Source organism: Phoca vitulina, unplaced genomic scaffold, assembly GCF_004348235.1.
Source record: "Phoca vitulina isolate PV1807 unplaced genomic scaffold, GSC_HSeal_1.0 scaffold4, whole genome shotgun sequence".
Lineage (NCBI taxonomy): Eukaryota > Metazoa > Chordata > Mammalia > Carnivora > Phocidae > Phoca > Phoca vitulina.
The window spans coordinates 77,443,731-77,462,885 of NW_022589707.1; the positions used below are offsets into that span (position 1 = coordinate 77,443,731).

Sequence of the window (19,155 nt, forward strand, 5' to 3'; positions counted from 1 at the left end):
AGTGCACACATAGTACTTCAAAAGAATCTGGATAAATTGTAGGAATTAGGAAGTTATGAGAGTATATAATGGAGGCTTAATGGTAGATGCTAGTATCTTCAGATATGTTCTAGTTCAGCTAGTTTATCCCTGTTGGTCTTACCCTCCAGGACATTGTGTCCCATTCTGTCTTAGTCCTGAAAATTGTCCCCCTTGCTATCTCACTCCATTATCCATCCCATTTTTTCCAATTTCAGGCATAAAGTCCCTCCATAAACCAGTTTTGAGAGTTTAGGGAAGGAAATGATATTTCACTTGAGACTTGTAGGGTGTTTATGAACTAAGAACAGTGTGACTGAAGTAGAGTGAGCAAGCCGGAGAACACCATGGGTGAGAGCTGAAGAGTAGGCTTGAGTCAGGTAATGTAGGGCCTTGCAGACCATGAAAAATTTTATATTTTATTCTCAGAGTTCTAAGGTCATTAAAGGTTTTTTTTTTTTTTTTTTAATTTTTAGAACGTTCAAGCATTACAGAAAAGTTCAAGAACAGAATGAACATTCATGTACCTTTTACTTAATTGTGTCATTTACAATATTTGCTTGATCATTCTCCCCATGCATAGGTACCACATTCTTCCTTTTGACTAAACCATTCAAAAGTAAGTTGCAGACATCCTCACACTTTACCACTAAATAACAGCATGTATCTCCTTAGGTCAAGGACACTCTTTTACATAACCTCAGTTCCATTATCACTGAAAGAAATTAATCACACTAATAATAATTATTTCATATTCAAATTTCTATAATGATTTCAAAAAAGTCCTATTATGTGTATATTGTCTGTGTATGTGTATGCATATGTGTTACATATGTGTGTATGTATACCAATGAATAAATGTATGCATATGTATAACTTTTAAAGTCAGGATGCCATCAAGACTTATGTATTATTTCTGGTTATTATGTCTTTGTCATCTGTTTTAATGTAGATCACTTCCCTCCCTCTATCCTCTACCCCCTTTGTTTTTCTTTCACAACATTGATATTTTGTTACCTTGTGGAATGTCCTACATTCTGGATTTGTCTAATTGTTTCCTTGTGGAAGTGTTTAACTTCTTCCTCTATCCTCCACATTCTCTGAAAATTGGTAGTTAGACTGAAAGACACCATTACGCATAGGTTAAAATTTTTTTGTAAGAACACTTCATGGGGTGATATTGTGAAATTTACTTGCACCAGATCAGGAGACGCATAATGTCAGGATGTTCTATTTGTGATGCCAAGTTTGGTCATTCAGTTACATGGTAACCACTGTCAATCTCCCTTAAAAAGGTACATTTTAATCTTTGCATGAGTAAACTGTGAAGTATTACTTTGGCACGGGGTGAATGCCCCATTCCCCAACAACTTTTCACATGGCACTCCTTGATGCTCCTTCACTGAAGTGTTTTAAGCAAGCAGTGATGTGATTAGATGTGTATTTGAAAGATCGCTGGCTGCCGTGTGAAGAATGGATTGGAGGAGGCAAGAGAAAAAGTGGGGAGATGAGCAGTTAGGGTGAGGTTGTAGTCCTACATTTGGGTGGAGGATGGCTTGAACTAGGATGGGTGTCAGAGATGGTAACTAGATGGGTTTGAGATGCGTTTAGAGATAGAACTGAGAAGCCTTGCTGTCAGTTAGCTGGAAAGGAATGGTTCTCAGGTTTCCGGCATAAGCAAATGGGTGAATAGTGGTGCCATTTACTGAGGTGTAGTGGTTTAGGTGGGGCTTTGGAAGGGAGACGGTGAGGGTTGTTTTGGACATGTCAACTGAGAGATCTGGGACTTAGAAGAGAGGTCAGAATGGGACATGAATAAATATGGAAGTTTTAAAGACTGTGGTGGGCATTTGAAGCCATGGGAGGAGTATAGGGTCAAAAGGGAAGAAACTTAGGAATAAGATCTGAGAAGCAAAATATATAAAGGTTGGGTGGAATATCCAAAGAAAAAGAAAAAAAGAATGGAGAGAAGAGGGGAAAACCAAGTGTTTTACTACAGCAGCCAAAGGCAGAGGGGGTTTCACAAAGGGGAAGGTGGCGAGAGGTGGAATCTACGGGGCCTGGCAGCATGAAGGTTAACGTGAGTACTTTGTGTTGGGTGACTGAGGAGAAATGATGGTGCTGGGTGAAATAGCATGTGGGAGGTGTAGCCATGAGAGAGGCAGCAGCTAGAAGGGGTAGTAGGATTTAGGGAATATTATTTGTGAAGATGGTAGAGACTCCAGTATGCTTGAACACTTACAAGGCAAGAGAAAAGACGACAGTACACAGCAGATAGGAAGAACTGGTCGAGCGCATTTGCTGAGCAGGTGGGAGGTAATGGGACCCAGAGCTCGCGTGGAGGGACCAGGGTAGGTCCTTCCTACTTCACTTTAAATCTGTTGACTATAAACAATCATTTTAGGCTTTCATTCTTTGAAGCTTTTATTCCTTTTCATTTTATTCCCATAGGAGTTTCTCATGAACAGTAACAGCTAAAACTTATAAACGGGCGATCTATGACATCAAATGTTAGGTTTATCTGCACGAGAGGTAGAAGAGTCTGTTCTTTCCTTTCTAAGCAATGTCTAGGAAAGTCGAAAATGAGCCTTTTGCTGTTCACAGTCAGCTCTGAACTCGAAATAAGCGGGTTCCAAATGGGATGCGTCCCTATTTAGGATGCAGCAAGCCAGAGAAGCAACCTTTTGGTTTTTAACCAATAAACTGTCAGCTCATGTATTTCCCAAATTGCTTTTTAAAAATGATTTTTCACGAACTTTGTGGTTAAACAAACGAAAACCTGAAGTGGGAATGGAGAAGGGAGCAAATAGTCTAATCCCTGTATGGCTCCCTCTACACCAGAGAGCTTCATTTCCCGCGGGCGTGGAGACCAGAGAACATGGTTCATGAAAAAGGTGCTGACAGACTCAGGGTCTTAAACAAACGCAATGTTGCATCAGTGATGATGCTATCACAATATTTGATGTTCATTTGTCCCATATTGGTTGTTGGGAGCTACTTTGTCCTTTCAGCGTTACTTGTTATTCTTGAAAGCATCTTTGTCCTGAATTTTCCTGCCCTAAGAAATGAAATCCCTGGGGTGCCTGGGTGGCTCAGTCCATTAAGTGTCTGCCTTTGGCTCAGGTCATGATCTCAAGGTCCTGGGATCGAGTCCCGAATTGGGCTCCTTGCTCGGTGGGGAGTCTGCTCTTCTCCCTCTGCCTGCCACTCCCCCTGCTTGTGCGCGCGCTCTCTCTCTAATAAATAGATAAAATCTTAAAAAGAAAGAAAGAAAGAAAGAAAGAAAGAAAGAAAGAAAGAAAGAAAGAAAGAAAGAAAAGAAAGAAAGAAAGAAAGAAAGAAAGAAAGAAAGAAAGAAAGAAAGAAAGAAAGAAATGAAATCCCCTACCTTCCAAGGCATGAGAGGTTAAAATCTGGATGAGGGGGTTGCTCATGAGAGGTGATGGTGGGCAAAACCTTCCGTATTAAGATTGAGTTTGTGTAGATTTTTAAAAATGGTTCCTAGCAGGAGGGTAAATCAGAGACTTCCTAAAGCAGTGAAGGGAAGGAAATATTCTTATTCCTGTCCCATCTAATAGTCAACTGTGCAGCTGTGCTTAAGTCAGTGGCTGTCATTCTTTCTTGTGCACCATCTACTGGGAGGTGGTGAGGGGTGAAAAGTGTACATTATCTTTCCTGTTCATATAATTGCAAGAGTTGCCCTCCACAAGTTCCCAGAATTAGTCCTGTGTTTTAGCATTTTATAGAGCCTTTTACAATGAGATAATTTCCCTTGGAAAACTTCGTCCATAATAGCTTTCATTGTCCAAATAGTTTCCCAAAGGCTAGCCAACTTTGAGATTTTATCTTCATCATTGATGAATATTTATTAAACATCTCTTTCTGGATACACCATTAAGAGCATGCTTTGTTTTTTCAAACTGCAACTTCCCCCAACTTGTAAATAGCAGCAAAATCATTCTGGAATAATAATAATCACAGCTAACCTTTATAGCCAGATACAACTTCTTCAGCAGAGCTTTATACATAGTATCTCATTTAATTCCTATGTAAGAACTATATGAAGTAGGTTCTATATTTTCTTTATTTACAGATGAGGAAACTGAGGTTTAGAGAATTTTATTAGTTTGCCCCAGTCACATTATATTTATTTATTTTTTCAGTTTATTTTCTTATTTAAGTAATCTCTACACCCAGCATGGGGCTCACACCCATGACCCTGAGATCAAGAGTCGCACGTTCTACCAACTGAACCAGCCAGGCGCCCTGCCCCAGGCACATTTAAAAAATACTGATGCCTGGGCGCCTGGGTGGCTTGGGCAGTTGAGCATCTAACTCTTGTTTCAGCTCAGGTCATGATCTCAGGGTCGTGAGGTAGAGCCCCACGTCAGGGGCTTGGAGCATGGAGCCTGCTTGGGATTTTCTCTCCTTCTCCTTCTGCTCCTCCCACAGAGCCTTCTCTCCCTTAAAAAAAACAAAAACAAAAACAAAAACTGATGCCTGGCCTGGATCTTACCTTCAGAGATTCTGGTTAAGTTGATCTAATGGGAAGCCTGAGAATCTGTGAGTCCCAGGTGAGTTTAAAATACTCTCAAAGTATGAGAAGCAGTGCCCCATTGGGTTGTCCATTATGGTAGCCACTAGCTACATGTGGCCATTTAAGTTAATTAAAGTTAAATAAAAAAGAGTTCCTCAGTCACAGTAGCTACATTCTAAGTGCTCAATAGTCACATGTAGCTAGTGGCTACCAATTTGGACAGCGCATGTATAAAACATTTCCATTATCAAAGAAAATTCTATGGATGGGACAAGCTTTATAGAGTCTATGCACATCCCATGTCACCTTGCTATGTCTTTATCTCCCCCCGCCCCCACTTTGGGCTTGGGAAAGGGAATTAAGCCACAACCGAATTTGGAAATATTTGCTTATGAGATCTAAAGATGGCTCCTGGTGTATGTAATTAGGGACATTTATTCTACACCTCACTTTAACTTTCTTCAAAACAAAAATGATGACCTCCATTCTCTAAAGGATGATATGTGGAGGAATTTGCTAGAATGGGGGATATAATCTTCTTTATGTTGTTGACATTTCATATTCATGTCTCAGGATAGATGCCTACAAGAAGAATTTGGGTCGACAGGTATGAATATATTTAATCCTCCACAAAACTATATTTCAGAGAGGTTGTACCAGTTTCCTCCTCTATTATTTGAGAATGCTCTTCCTACTGCTCCCTTAACAGAATTGATTATCATTTTAAAAACTTTGCTAATTGGAAAGGAAAAATGCAGTGCCTTTAAAAAATTTTTATTTTGTTATTACCAGAGCGGCTGAAGTTTTAACTATGTTTGCTAAATAACTCTTTCTCCTTGTGATCGTAGAACATAAAAGAACAGGATGAACCAGTAGTTTTTTGCTGGTAGTATGTTTACTTTATGAAAGTAGTCCAAGTGGTACATGGAACTTTTTTAACTGTCATAATTACTATTTTTGTTTATGCTTTAGTATAGTGTTACTTTGATTCTTAGTGAGTCTGCTGTAATTTTAAAGAGAAGTTATTATTGTGTACTCAATAACCATAACAGTAATTTTATATCTAACAGAATTGTTACTATTTTTACCTGATAAAATTTTTCTTTTTTTTTTGTTATTTTCCATCTAAGATACTGCAATAAAATGTACTTCTAACAATATGGTGCGGTTTTAAATGTTAGTAAAAATGGTCACAAATGATAAACATTATAACAGAATGCTCATTAATGTCCTTAAATAGCCTTCTTAGAGAAAAATTGGCTTTTTTTTTTTTTTTTACTACCATGATTCTTTGATAAAGGACCTAGTGTAGTATAACAGAGGAGATATTGCTATTCACTGAAGTAGAGTAATGATTGAATTCACACAGCTAGTTAATTTTAGCTCTGGGACTAGAACCCAGCTTTCTAGACCCTGGTCAAGTTCCTTTCCACCCTGGAAATCTCCTGTTTCGGGTAGTCACATAAATGTTAGCACTAGAAGTATCAGTTTTGGCATAATGCCCTCCATGGTAGGTCTTTGATGAGCTTATCTAGTCTACATATCTAGCAACAGCTGCTAGAGATGATGGACATATTCCACATTGGACTGTTCCTCATATTCTAGAGGAGGTGAAGGCTGAGAGTGTTCTGGAGTGATGGGGTAAGTGAAGGTGGTCAGGGCTCATCTGGAAAAACCACTTTGTGCCAGGAGTTCTCTCCTTTGCACTTGGGCCAAGGTTCTCAGTGACCCAAATATGGGTGGGTGTGGGCCAACACATACTTGCTCTTATTGCCCCAGTTTGCCTTCCAATTCCAGATAAAAAAGGAGACTGGAAACTGTCTGTAAAGAGGAGATGCATTTTGGTAAACCGGGGTCTATAACTATTGGTAATGGCCAGAAGGCAAGCTAAATAAGAGAGCAGGGCAATATGTGTATATTAGGAGAATCTCTTTTGTAAACTCCTCTAGACTCCCATGATTTCGTATGCAAGAGTGTATTTCTATCCTTTTCCTATTCTTCAGTAGCTTACCACAGTGCGTTACTTATGTGTGCGCTGAGTAATTGTTGAATTGAAATTTCTTAGCAGCTTGTTAATAAACCATTTTTAGAATTTGGGAATAATCTATGAGGTAAGTTGAGGCAGAACATCTAAAGCAAGAGAAGTAAGGTTAAGTGGCTTAGGAAACTTTATTTGTCTATGATTCTTTTCAGCTCTACTAAATAATACCTTCTTACTTCTAGGAACTTTGTGTGTATGTTACAGTCCGAAGTTTGACTCTTGGGAAAAAATCACGTATTCAGTGTTTTACTTTCATAAAGGTACATGTCATTTATTCTTAATTTTTTATTTTTACCTAATCACTTTTTCCAAATAGTAGCAAGTTACATAAATTTTAAAGTCCTACTACCTTGTAATAAATTTTATCAGTACATTCTATACCTGTATGCCTATGTAATACATGTTTCCTAAAAAAATTCACTAATGATGAATACAGTTAACCCTTGAACCACATGGAATTAAATAGCACAGATCCACTTACATGCAGGGTTTTTAAAAAAATACAGTATAGTACTGTGAATGTATTTTCTCTTCCTTATAATTTTTCTTAATTACATTTTTCTCTCTTTTTCTTTCTTTTAATAACATGTTTCTTTACTGTGAGAATACAGTACACAATACATACAACATATAAACTATGTGTTAATTGACTGTTTATGTTATCAGAAAGGCTTCTGGTCAGCAGTAGGCTCTTCGTAGTTAACTTTTGACTCCCCAAAAACTTACATGTGGATTTTTGACTGCTCAGGGGTTTGCACCCCTAACCTCCCTGTCGTTCAAGGGTCAACTGTATTGAGTTAGCTAATATTTTTATATTATTTTCCTGACCTATATTTTTTTCTAGGCCTGTAGGTAGACCAATCCTTATAGACATATTTGTCCAAAGTGTGTTTGTTTGCTTTTTTATTATTACTAGTTGGAAAACATCAATATATTTAACTTACAAGGTTACATAGAGTTTTAGTTAAAAGCATCCATCAGCTCAGATCTCAACAGGTCCTAGACCTAAAATACCTTTATTTCGATTCCCACATCTGCAGCCCAGGAAACTGATTTGTCGGCAGTCAGCCTACAGGGACAAGTGCCCAAGCTATTCTAGTTCTGTAGTTGGCCAGTGTGCCCTTTAATAGTTTTAGTCTGAACCGTGCTAAGGCGCATTTATTTTGCTTGTTTAGTTCCTTAAAATTAGTATTTATGTAGTACATACCGTGGGTAGAATTAATTTTTTTGATTAAAAAAAAAAAAACAAACCATGCCAGACCACAGCAGAGTTCATTCTGCAGGAGTGCCTATCAGCATCTTCAGTAGTTAGAAATCTACATAAAAAAGGTTTAACAGCTCAGTAATGAAGAAACTAAAAGCCACTTCAGAAGTAGACATGCTTTAATAGCATAAGTTGGATTTTTCTTTTATGGAAAGTTTTCATACATTTTTCTAATGATTAATATAATGGTTAAAACCATAAATAAAACTTTAATGAAAGTTTTATTAAGGGTTACTAATTCTGATGAAGAGTTAGAAAAGTGGAGAGTGAAACCCAGTACATTGATTTAGCTGATAGTCTACTGCCCTTCTAAATGACTGAGAGAAGTCCCAGAAGCTCTTAATGACGACAAGAACATGAGGTAAACCATGAGGGCCAGTGAGCCACCTGGTCTCCTCCATCTCTTGGATCTTATAGATTCCTTCAGATCCTTCTGTCCCTGCACAACCCATCTTATCAGGTCTAATATTATACAACAAGCCCAGAACAACGATTGGATCCTGATTGCACTGTAATCTACCTTCTGTGCGGGCTTTTAGAGAATGATAGAGAACCATGAAATCTGGAAGTCAGAGACCCTTGCTAGGTCAGTCTCACAGCTCCTAAAGGTTAAGAGTATTACATAGAGTAATAGCCTTGGGTGGAATTACGGCTCTTTGTTTCTTACCATTCTTTCCTGGGCTTCCTGTTCTCTCTCCACAGGGCATAGCAAGACCTTCACTGCTGCTCTTGGGAGTGTTGACTCACATGTGACTAAGGGCCTTACTTTTCTCAACCTTGGTGAGTGAGAGAGAGATGCATCTCTCTGCTCTGACCCTCCTTTCGAGTACTTGTGATACTCAGCCTTTTATATCTCATTTTCTTATCTGTGCACCCCATTTTCTCCTGCCTCTGTAGGACTTGGATTGTGATGACAACCACTGACCTTTTTGAAGCCTGAGAGGGGAAGGTTTTCTCTGGAAACCTTAGCACCCCTAACTTCTCTGTTGTTCAAGGGTCAACTGTAATAAGTTAGTTAATATTTTCATAATATATTTTTTCCTGACCTATATCTTTTTCTAGGCCTACAGACCAATCCTAATGAACATATTGGTGTACCCCATTCAGATCAGCCTTTTGGGGAGGGGATGCACCTCCCTTTTTAGAGAAGCTAGGCTGTGAGCTTTCCTATGTTTTTAGTAGTAATCCTAAAAAGCCATTTGTTAGTATAAAAATGATGACATTTTTATATGGGTGGCTCAGTCGGTTAGGCATCTGCCTTCAGCTCAGGTCATGATCTTAGGGTCCTGGGATCGAGCCCCGTGTCCTTCTTCCCTCCCCCACCATGCCCCCACTTGTTCTCTCTCTCTCTCTCTTTCAAATAAATAAATAAATAAATCTTAAAAAAAAAAAATGATGCCAGTGAATGGGATGGTCCCTAAAAGCCTATGAGAAATAATACATCATGTTGTCCCTTGATTCTAGAGAGGACAAAGTTCTTTGAGAAATTGCCCATTCCCTGTTGCTAATTGCTAAGAGCTTCCAAGTCGTATAAATGATTTAGGGATCAGCTTGAATGTGTTGATTTTCACTGAGTAAATATAGTAAGGGAACTTGAGTGTTAGGTTTGAACATATTAGTGGAGTCTATAATGAAGAAAATCAAGAAAGGGTTTATTGTACCAACCTACCAAAAGCTGCTTTTCCATATCAGTTGGGATGAGGGGCACAAACAGGTTAGCACAAGACTAAGTAACAGAACTATTACTTGCCTACTTATGGGACATGGCACAATATTCAAAAAAGAAAAACTTCAGGTTTAGAGCACATGATTCTTTAATATGTTTTCCTATTCCTGTTCCCCAGTCTGTCTACTATCACGATAAAGGTTTAGGAAGGGGTGATATGAGGGATCTGGGCGAAATGAGAATGAAAATGATAAAGTTCATAAAAAAGGTTTTTCTTTTGAACAATACTATAGATGAGGTGAGATAGCGAATGCTGAGTGGGCCAGTATGTGGTAAATGTTAACATGAGCTTTGAACCTGTGGGAAATTGCCTTAGAGAGGCCTGATTCTACGGCTTCCTGTGGTAAGAGAGATAAATATAAGGTTTCCTGGGTCTGAGACTTGATTCTTATCAGAGAATGCTACATCAACATCCCATCTCAAGAGTGATGTGGGAAACTTTCCACTAAAATAAAACTTAGCATTTTGTGAGGTCAAAGATAGCCTTCCTTTTTTCCCCCTGAGAATGACTCTAGAAAAGGGCAGGCATGATTTAATCTATGGTCTTCAGACTGTGGAGTCGGCAGAAATCCTAGAGCTTTGTAAAATAGGCTCTTGCATAAGTTATGTTTCCTTCCTATACGCATTTTATCTTCTTGGCACAAAATTATACCCAAGATTAAAACTAGGTAATTTTTATGACAACAGTATTGCTTTTTGAGTGATGTCTTTTTTTCCTATTAATTGCATGCAATTGTCCTAAATTGTCACCCTGTTAAAAGGGACTTATATTGATTAAAATATTAAAGAAGAGAGTTTTGGAGAAGTTTTCCATAAACCCAAACACCTCTATATAAGAAAGATACGTTTGTTAATAAAAACCTACTATTTTAAAAATGAATACTGTATGCTAAGCATGTTGTTTCGGTTATCTGGATCCTGACAACAATCCTGCTTGGTGATGTTGTCCTCATTATACAGATAATGAACCTGAGGCTCAGGAAGGTGTGTGCCCAGGCTCCTTTTGGTGTTTCTTATCAGAGGCACTGTGTTAGTTTCTTATTGCTGCTATAACAAATTATCACAGATTTAGGGCTTAAAACAACATAAACTTTGTCTTTTGGTTCTGGAGGTCAGAATTCTGAAATGAATTTTGAGGGGCTAAAGTCAAAGTGTGGGTAGAAATTGTTCCTTCTGGATATTCTAGGAAGGAATTCATCCTTGGCCTCCTCCAGCATCTCGATGCTAGCATTTCTTGGTTTATGACCACATCACTCCCATCTCTTTCATCCTTGCATGATCTTCTCCTCTGTAGTCCACTCTCCCTCTTCCTCCCTTCTGTAAACATATTTATGGTTACACTGGGTCCACTTGAATACTCCAGGATACTTTCCACATCCCAGGATCCTTGATCCCATCTGCAAAGTGCCTTTTATCACTTCAGGTAACATATTCACAGGCTCTGGGATTAGCACATGAACATCTTTGAGGGTCATCATTTGGCCTACCATAGGCACTGTTGACGTTTTTGATGAGACAATACTTTTTGAGTGAGAGTGTCCTGCACACTGAGGGTTTTAATGACCTTCACCAAATGGCAGGAGGACTCCCCCTTCCACTCCAATGATTGCAACAACTCAAAACACCCTCATATATTTCCAAATGCCTCCTCTCCCAGGGATGTAGTTACCACCCTAGTTAACTGGTTAAATGCTAGGGCTAAGAATTAATTTAGGTCATTTGATGCCTAAACCCTTTCCACCATACCCTATTATATCATTATTTGTGTTTTTTTACTTAAGTGTTGCCGTAATAAGAATATTATTGCAGCCATTTGTGCTACTTGCTTTTTTTTTTTTTTAAGATGTTATTTATTTATTCAACAGAGACAGAGAGACATAGAGAAGGAAGGAACACAAGCAGGGTGGGTGGGAGAGAAGCAGGCTTCCCGCTGAGCAGGGAGCCCAACACAGGGCTCGATCCCAGGACCCTGAGATCATGACCTGAGCCGAAGGCATACAATTAACTGACTGAGCCACCCAGGCACCCTGTGCGACTCGCTTTAACATCACTTAATCCCCGGTGACCAAGAGGACACTTACTTAAGTCAACTGCTTTGAGTTTTACATCCTCTTTCCTTTCCTTTCCATTCCACTGAATGCCTTCTATGCAAATGATTAGCATGTATTTCTTTGCTTCTTAGGAAAAAAGAGTCCAGCTGGCTCACTTATAATCTAAATGTGTCATCTGTATGAAATTCACTGCTATTGTGTGAAAAATTATTGGCAAGGGCTACTTCCACCTTCCCATTCTCCAGAAATTTTTACACCTTGTCTCAATCTGTGTACAAGTGTTTTTGGTACAAAATTGTCAAATGCAGGTACTGTGAAGGTGTGAATTCTTGGCAGCTCACTATGCAAGGAAATATATTAGTACTTCATCAAGTGTGAGATTACATAAAACAAGAGATTGTTTTGATGAATATCAATTTAAGGGTTCTCTAAACAAAATGACGATGACGATAGTGATGATGACGACAAGTGGGCAAACATAGGAAACAAAATTTTAGAGCTCCCCGCAACTGGCAGAAATGAGGAGGGAAATTCCCATTATAAGCTATTCCCAGACTATCAGATAAAGGAATAATTCACATTGCTTGGTATTTTTTTTTTCTAATTTGCTTTCAGAGGTCATTTAAGTTCATATAAAGCCACAATTCACTTAGACTCAAAATTACAGATATCAATTAAGATAACCATGGCTACATGTATGAAGAAAACTAGCAACAGATAGAAATAAATAAGATGAAATGTACTGACATCAGACAGTTTAGTATCACGTTGATCAAAACTTTTGTGTTTTAAGAGGTTCAAAGACAAATACGGATACTGTGAAGTTCTGGGCTTTCTCTTTGTCTGTGCAGCTCTTGCCACATGCAGATAAATTATATCTTCCCCGTCTACAGATTATTATGTGGCTGTTTACTTACCTGGTCATTTCTTTCATCTACTTAACATCCAACATCCGGACCTGATCTGCCACAGTTTGTTTCTGACAGGTATTGCTGTGGTCTTTCCCTCCTGAACGTGGCCCATTTGGATTTGTCTTGGCACTGTTTGTATTTGGGTGAGGGTGAGTGGGGTTTCTTTTATTTGCTGATCTCCTTTTTTTTTTGGCCAGGAAACAATGAAGTGGTCGATATGCTACCTCATAGTCCTTTACAGTCACTCTCAGGGTCCCTGGTACTGGATTGGTGTTCTGGAAAGCTCTCCAGGGCGGTCCTCAACCAGTCGTACTTACTACAGTTCCTATGGAACACGCAGCTCGACTATGAGAAGATGGGCGCGTTGCACTGTGTGCTCTCCTGGGGCCGAGACCCCCCGTTCCTGGAAGCCAAGGTGGTGATGTAGCTTCGGTTTAAAAACTGGCAAATAGACAACACCAGCTGTATACATTTGTGGTTGAAAGGAACAGATGCCATTTTTGTTTGGTAATAATTAATCGAAGTGTATGGTCTCCATCCTGATTTGAACATACTCTCTTCTTGTGCTTCTTTTTTATGGACCCCAACCAGACCTCAGACTGTGAGCATGTCTATTCTTTTGACTACTCTCTTTTCCATACTGTGCATACACATTAGCTGTATCAGTAACATTCCAAGAAAGTGCTCAGTAAATAGTAGTTTCTCAAATACCTACTTTTGCTCCTGGTCTGTATTTGGTGTGTAGCATCAAAAGAACTAAAATCTGGTGGCATATATTTATTACATTTTAATGAAGATAGTTTATATTTATATTTATATTGCATGATTTAATTTATGAAGCACTTTCACATGTTTTGTCATTTAATTTTACAGCTGTCCTGTGAAGTTGGAGAAACCCCCCTATTAGACTTGATTGGGACCAATGGGTGGTTGGGTAATTGAAGAAAAGATATCTTAAACATTTTATTTTAGCCTAAAACCAAAAAAAAAAAAAAAAAAGGTACATTTATTCACCTATCTTTTGATGTAGATTAAGACTCTTTCTTTGTATATTAGCTGGTTGGAGTTCAAAATCATTTTTCTTTCTTTTTTTATTTTTTATTAACATATAATGTATTATTTGTTTCAGGGGTACAGGTCTATGATTCATCAGTCTTACACAATACACAGCGCTCACCACAACACATACCCTCCCCAATGTCCATCACCCAGCCACTCCATCTCTCCCACCCCCCTTCTCTCCAGCAACCCTCAGTTTGTTTCCTGAGATTAAGAGTCTCTTATGGTTTATCTCCCTCTCCGGTTTCATCTTGTTTCATTTTTCCCTCCCTTCCCCTGTGATCCTCTGTCTTGTTTCTCAAATTCCTCATAGCAGTGAGATCATATGATAATTATCTTTCTCTGATTGGCTTATTTGGCTTAGCATGATACCCTCTAGTTCCATCCACGTTATTGCAAATGGCAAGATCTCATTTTTTTGGCTGCCTAATATTCCATTGTGTGTGTATGTGTGTGTGTGTGTGTATATATAATACACACACACACACACACACACACACACCCCACATCTTCTTTATCCATTCATCTGTTGATGGACATCTTGGCTCTTTCCATAGTTTGGCTATTGTGGACATTGCTGCTATAAACATTGGGATGCAGGTGCCCCTTCGGATCACTACATTTGTATCTTTGGGGTAAATACCCAGTAGTGCAATTGCTGGGTCGTAGGGTAGCTCTATTTTCAACTTTTTGAGGAAACTCCATACTGTCAAAATCATTTTTCTTACATAAAACCACTAGTAATGTGCTATCTCTGACTTCCTATTACTTTCTTCTTCTCCCTTTTTTTTCTTAATCTTACTTTCTTCTTTTTTTTAACCTAAGGAGAGCCATATTTTAAAGATCCTTTCAAAACCATCCGTATGTATTGGGCAATTTTTTCTAATCTTTTACAGTTGTCTCACACGTAGTTTTTTTTAGTGAGTGTTTTGGACATGACTTTGAGTCTTTCCGAAGCATTCAACTTTTATTGACCAAACAACACTCTTTTTGCTTCCATATTTCACTCGTCTGTGGTAATATTTTATTAAATTACCTAATTGTGAAGATAAATACAACCAGTATGAATAGGCTTAGAAATAAAAACAACCACTTATTGGGACACCTGGGTGGCTCAGTTGGTTAAGCACCTGCCTTTGGCTCAGGTCATGATCCCAGGGTCCTGGGACGGAGCCCGGCATTCTCCCTCTGTCTGCCGCTCCCCCTGCTTGTGCGCTTTCTCTCTCTCTGACAAATAAATAAAATCTTAAAAAAAAAAAACCCACTTATTTATTGGTAGGAGCAGAAATGTGAGAGTGCTCTGTGGCTAGGTAAGCCTCATAGTGTCTAAGGCTGGGAACAAGAAGTTTCAGTCCTCCAGCAGGTGAGGATGGTTGTGGAGACTGAGTTGTTGTTGTTACAACATACCCTTGGGAGGACCATACAGTGATGCTCACGAAGATTAAGCGGTGTGCCAATGTTCACACTGATGTCTGAGCTGAACTCAAACCCAGGTCTGCTGCCTTCGAGCTTTGGGGTGTGATTTGGTTTGGTTTTCTCCTGTATCCACCAGCTCTTCACACTGGTACTTTGCTATAACATGACCTACTCTAGCAAAAACAAACATGGGGTTGAAGAAGTCTTATTTGGATTTCAGACAAGGGCATTTATTAAAAAAAGATATGTAAAATGGACCTGATTTATAAGACTGCTTAAGCCACAGTCTTGCATTATGTGCCTTGAAGGGAAGTGAGTATATTCTTCGGCAGTTCCAAAATAGATACAGAATTTTAAAAGATTCACATACATTTTGTACTTCTTTGGTGGTGAGGGCAGGGTGCAGATGTAAATACCAACAGATTTGTCTTCTTACTTTTTAAAGATTATTCAGTGGATTTCTGAGAACATCTCTGCCTGCCATTCATTTGACCTCATTCAGGAATTTATAATTGGTAGGTGTTGCTGATGGTGCATAGTAAGTTGAATCCTTGACCCTTTTGCTGGAGGGAAAGCAGCAAATTGATAACGCCTCAACCTGTCAAAATGTTGGTTAGAAGCATTTCTTTTTTTTTTACTCTATTTCAGTCACAGCTAATTAAATTTCGTTCTCTTGTGGTCTTGTGAGAAGCTGCGACGGTTTGGAGACTGATGAGATACATTCTCTAACCTTATTAGTGATTTTTTTTTTTCCCCAGTAAGATATAAAAAACTTTCTTCAGTTTCTGTGTGAAGTGGAATAATGTCATTTTGGGTTAGATAGAAGTGCCAAATAATTTTTTTTTTAAATGATTCTCACTGTAAAGAGCAGAACTTGAACGTTTCATAAAGGTAGAACCATAATGGTTAGCCTTTTGAAGATAAGGATAAGGCAATAAAAACTTTTTGGGGGTTTGCTTGTTTGGGTGAATTACAGTGTCTACTGCCTTATTCTTATTAAACCATGTCTTTCTTTTTTTTTTTTCCTTTCAAAAATCTACTCAGCTTCTTCATATTGGAGCATATACCCAGAGACAAGTAACATGGATAAACTTTTGCCATATTCCTCAGTGCTCGCTTGGAATACAGTAAGTTAACACTTTGTATTATGTAATTAAAACTGATTCACAGTTGTGGGTCCGTTGTAGGACATCCCTGTCACAGTACCCGTGGCTGTGATTTCATTTGTTTATTTTGACTGATAAGGATCTGAGTTGGAGATGCCTGGCAGAAAAATAATCGTGAATCCTTGCAGTTAGCCAGGTAGTGATATAAAATAGGAGAATCGAAGGAGAAGGTACAGGATACAAGTCACTCTTCTTACTACTAAGCAGAATGAAACCTCTGTCATCTTCAAATGGTGTTTTTTTGTTTTTTTTTTTTAGCAACTAGAGAGGATTAAAATATTTTTATAAACCTAAGGAATGGCCGGACCACTGCTGTTGTTGTAAGCTGTTCTATTTCCTAAGTAGATTGACCCCTTTTCCCAGCCTCATAAGGAAAGTCTGTGATAACCGTAGAGCCTCAAGATCAGTAAAAGTTAGTAATCTTAAGCAAATTCACTCCATTCAACCTTTTCTTCCTCAATTTTTCAATTGGGAGGTGCTGAGCTAAAATTTTGTTTATTTTCTCTAGAACATGGTGCAGTAAACTGAGATTTGTTGGATCAGAAAGTGAAAACCCCGAAAAAGGTTTCAGGCTGCCCCGAAAAAGGTTTCTTCTTTCATACTTAGATGTTAGAACTACATGCTTAGTCTTGAGGCAGAGGTTTATATCAAGAAGGCATTTAGAAAAACAAATTGAATTTAGGTAACACAGACATCGGAAAATAAGTACTGGGATAAATTGTGACACTTGCCCATTTTGTATTTAGACTATTTAAATAGAGGCAGGTATGTCTGATTAATTTCTAAATGTTCGGTATGCACAGCGGTAGTGTTTTCCTAAAGACCCTTCTGTCTTTTACCGTTAAGGGTTTTTAAACGTTCTTGCCTCACTATAGAATAACAAGGGAAAGATGAGCTCATTTCGTCTCCAAGCACTGTTTGCTTTGAGAACTCTTGTGAATATACATGCAGCGTCTATGGTGATGTGGCAGGAAGTTTGCAGGTTAAACCACGGGGAGTCAGGAAATGCACCTCTCTGTTTCCTTCCCTCACCACCCAGCCCTGTCATCCTCCAGTTCAGTGTCTGGGAGGAGGGGCCTGGGAACCCCTCTAGTTTCCAGAGTTGTGTTTAAAGATGGAGCACGTGTTAACTGGATGGCATGTGAGAGGCTCATCTGGAGAGGCAATTCCTCACTTTTGCATTTCTCATGACTGTGGGGCGGAGGAGCGATTGATGATGTCAGGAAGTCCTATGAGAGTTAATATAAAAAACCCACAGTTCTAACCACCATCTACTGAGCTTATTTTAGGGTTTACCACGTTGCTCTAAACTTCAGGGTGTTGGAGTAGGTTACCTTAAAGGTCTCTTCTAATCCTGAAATTCTGAGTCCCTGCTTCTCTTTAGCAATGATGTAAATCATTTGCCTTTTCTTTTCCTAATCTACAAATGCTCTTATTCCTACACCTTAATAAACACTTGCCAGAATAAAAAATATTAATATCATAAAAAATATTAATATCATACTTCTGTATGGAGACAGATTATTTCTGTAAATAACTGAATTGGATTTTTTTTAAGATACTAGAACATATAGTGTTCTTTCATATAAATAATCCTGAATTATGCTTTGCAAACAATTAGCCTTGTTATTCCTATTTTAAGACCTAAAGCTGTAATGAGATTTTAATGCTTTTTTGAAGTGTCTTCTCTTACCGAGTAGTGATAAGTGAAACACAAAATATATTCTTAACACAGACTTTTTGTGCTCACAGTGGACAACTCGGTTGTTTGAATATTCTGGAAACTTATTTCTACATTGCTGTGGTGCCCCTTTCACAGGAATGTTGTATATCAGTAAAAATCTAGTACATTTAAGTTCTAAACAAATACAAGATTTTTTTTTTTTTTAAAGATTTTATTTATTTATTTGACAGAGAGAGAGACACAGTGAGAGAGGGAACACAAGCAGGGGGAGTGGGAGAGGGAGAAGCAGGCTTCCCGCTGAGCAGGGAGCCTGATGCGGGGCTTGATCCCAGGACCCTGGGACCATGACCTGAGCCGAAGGCAGATGCTTAACCACTGAGCCACCCAGGCACCCCCAAATACAAGATTTTATTTCTACAGAACACTTTCTAAATTATTTTCTCGTGTATCATCTACCTTTTTTTTAGAAAATAAAAGATGAATTCACTAGCTGAGAGGCTAATCTACACGGTTAATATAGAAACACACTTCCAAAATAACTGAATGAAGGGCCATTTTGGAAGTTTATATTTTTATTGCAATTTTTGTTTTAATGCTCACAATGTTATAATTCGGATTTCCTGACATGGATTGTACATCTTTCATATTTGCCATGGTGATACTGCTACATCAGCTCTTTATGGGGATCTTTTATTTCTGAAATTATGGTAGAGGACGAGGTGAAGAAAAATTTTGACTAAAGTAAAAAAAGAACCCCATTAATTTTGGTTCCTTCTAGGGAGGCAGGGGTCAACTATAATATAATACATTTAAGCAAAAGAGAAGAAGAGGGAGGAAGGAACAATAAACAAAGAAGGAACGTGTCCCCCTTATTATTACATTTGATAGTGCACATGTAATTTGCCTTATTTGTTCTTAAAATGAAATGTGTAAATAATACACTATTTGCTCTGTATTCCTAATAGTCTTCTCCTTTCCTTCAGAGACTGTCGTCTTTTTTTTTTTTTTAAGATTTTATTTATTTATTTGACAGAGACACAGAGAGAGAGGGAACACAAGCAGGGGGAGTGGGAGAGGGAGAAGCAGGCTTCCCGCGGAGCAGGGAGCCCGATGCGGGGCTCGATCCCAGGACTCTGAGATCATGACCTGAGCCGAAGGCAGACGCTTAGCAACTGAGCCACTCAGGCCGCCCCAAGACTGTCCTCTATTGTAATCATGACTTTAAAGAATATTTCCCTTCCCAAGGCAAGAGATGGGTTATGTTCACTGTTATTTATAAACC

The 19,155-nt window shown here is 38.6% G+C and overlaps 1 protein-coding gene across 6 annotated transcripts in view; it reads left to right on the forward strand.

Annotated features, from left to right (window-relative positions):
• Positions 1 to 19,155, forward strand: part of GSAP (gamma-secretase activating protein) — an 85,095-nt gene that overhangs the window by 32,877 nt on the left and 33,063 nt on the right. For 5 of the 6 annotated variants that reach the window (XR_004299082.1, XM_032402302.1, XM_032402301.1 and 2 more), the window contains 6 exons: positions 6,779 to 6,856; positions 8,563 to 8,640; positions 12,531 to 12,623; positions 12,746 to 12,963; positions 15,469 to 15,538; positions 16,068 to 16,150. Coding sequence is in view for 5 of the 6 variants with exons in the window: in XM_032402302.1 (XP_032258193.1) it covers positions 6,779 to 6,856; positions 8,563 to 8,640; positions 12,531 to 12,623; positions 12,746 to 12,963; positions 15,469 to 15,538; positions 16,068 to 16,150 (620 nt within the window). In the remaining variant the exon portion in view is untranslated. The remainder of the gene's footprint in view (positions 1 to 6,778; positions 6,857 to 8,562; positions 8,641 to 12,530; positions 12,624 to 12,745; positions 12,964 to 15,468; positions 15,539 to 16,067; positions 16,151 to 19,155) is intronic. The other variant, XM_032402304.1, reaches the window with a different exon arrangement.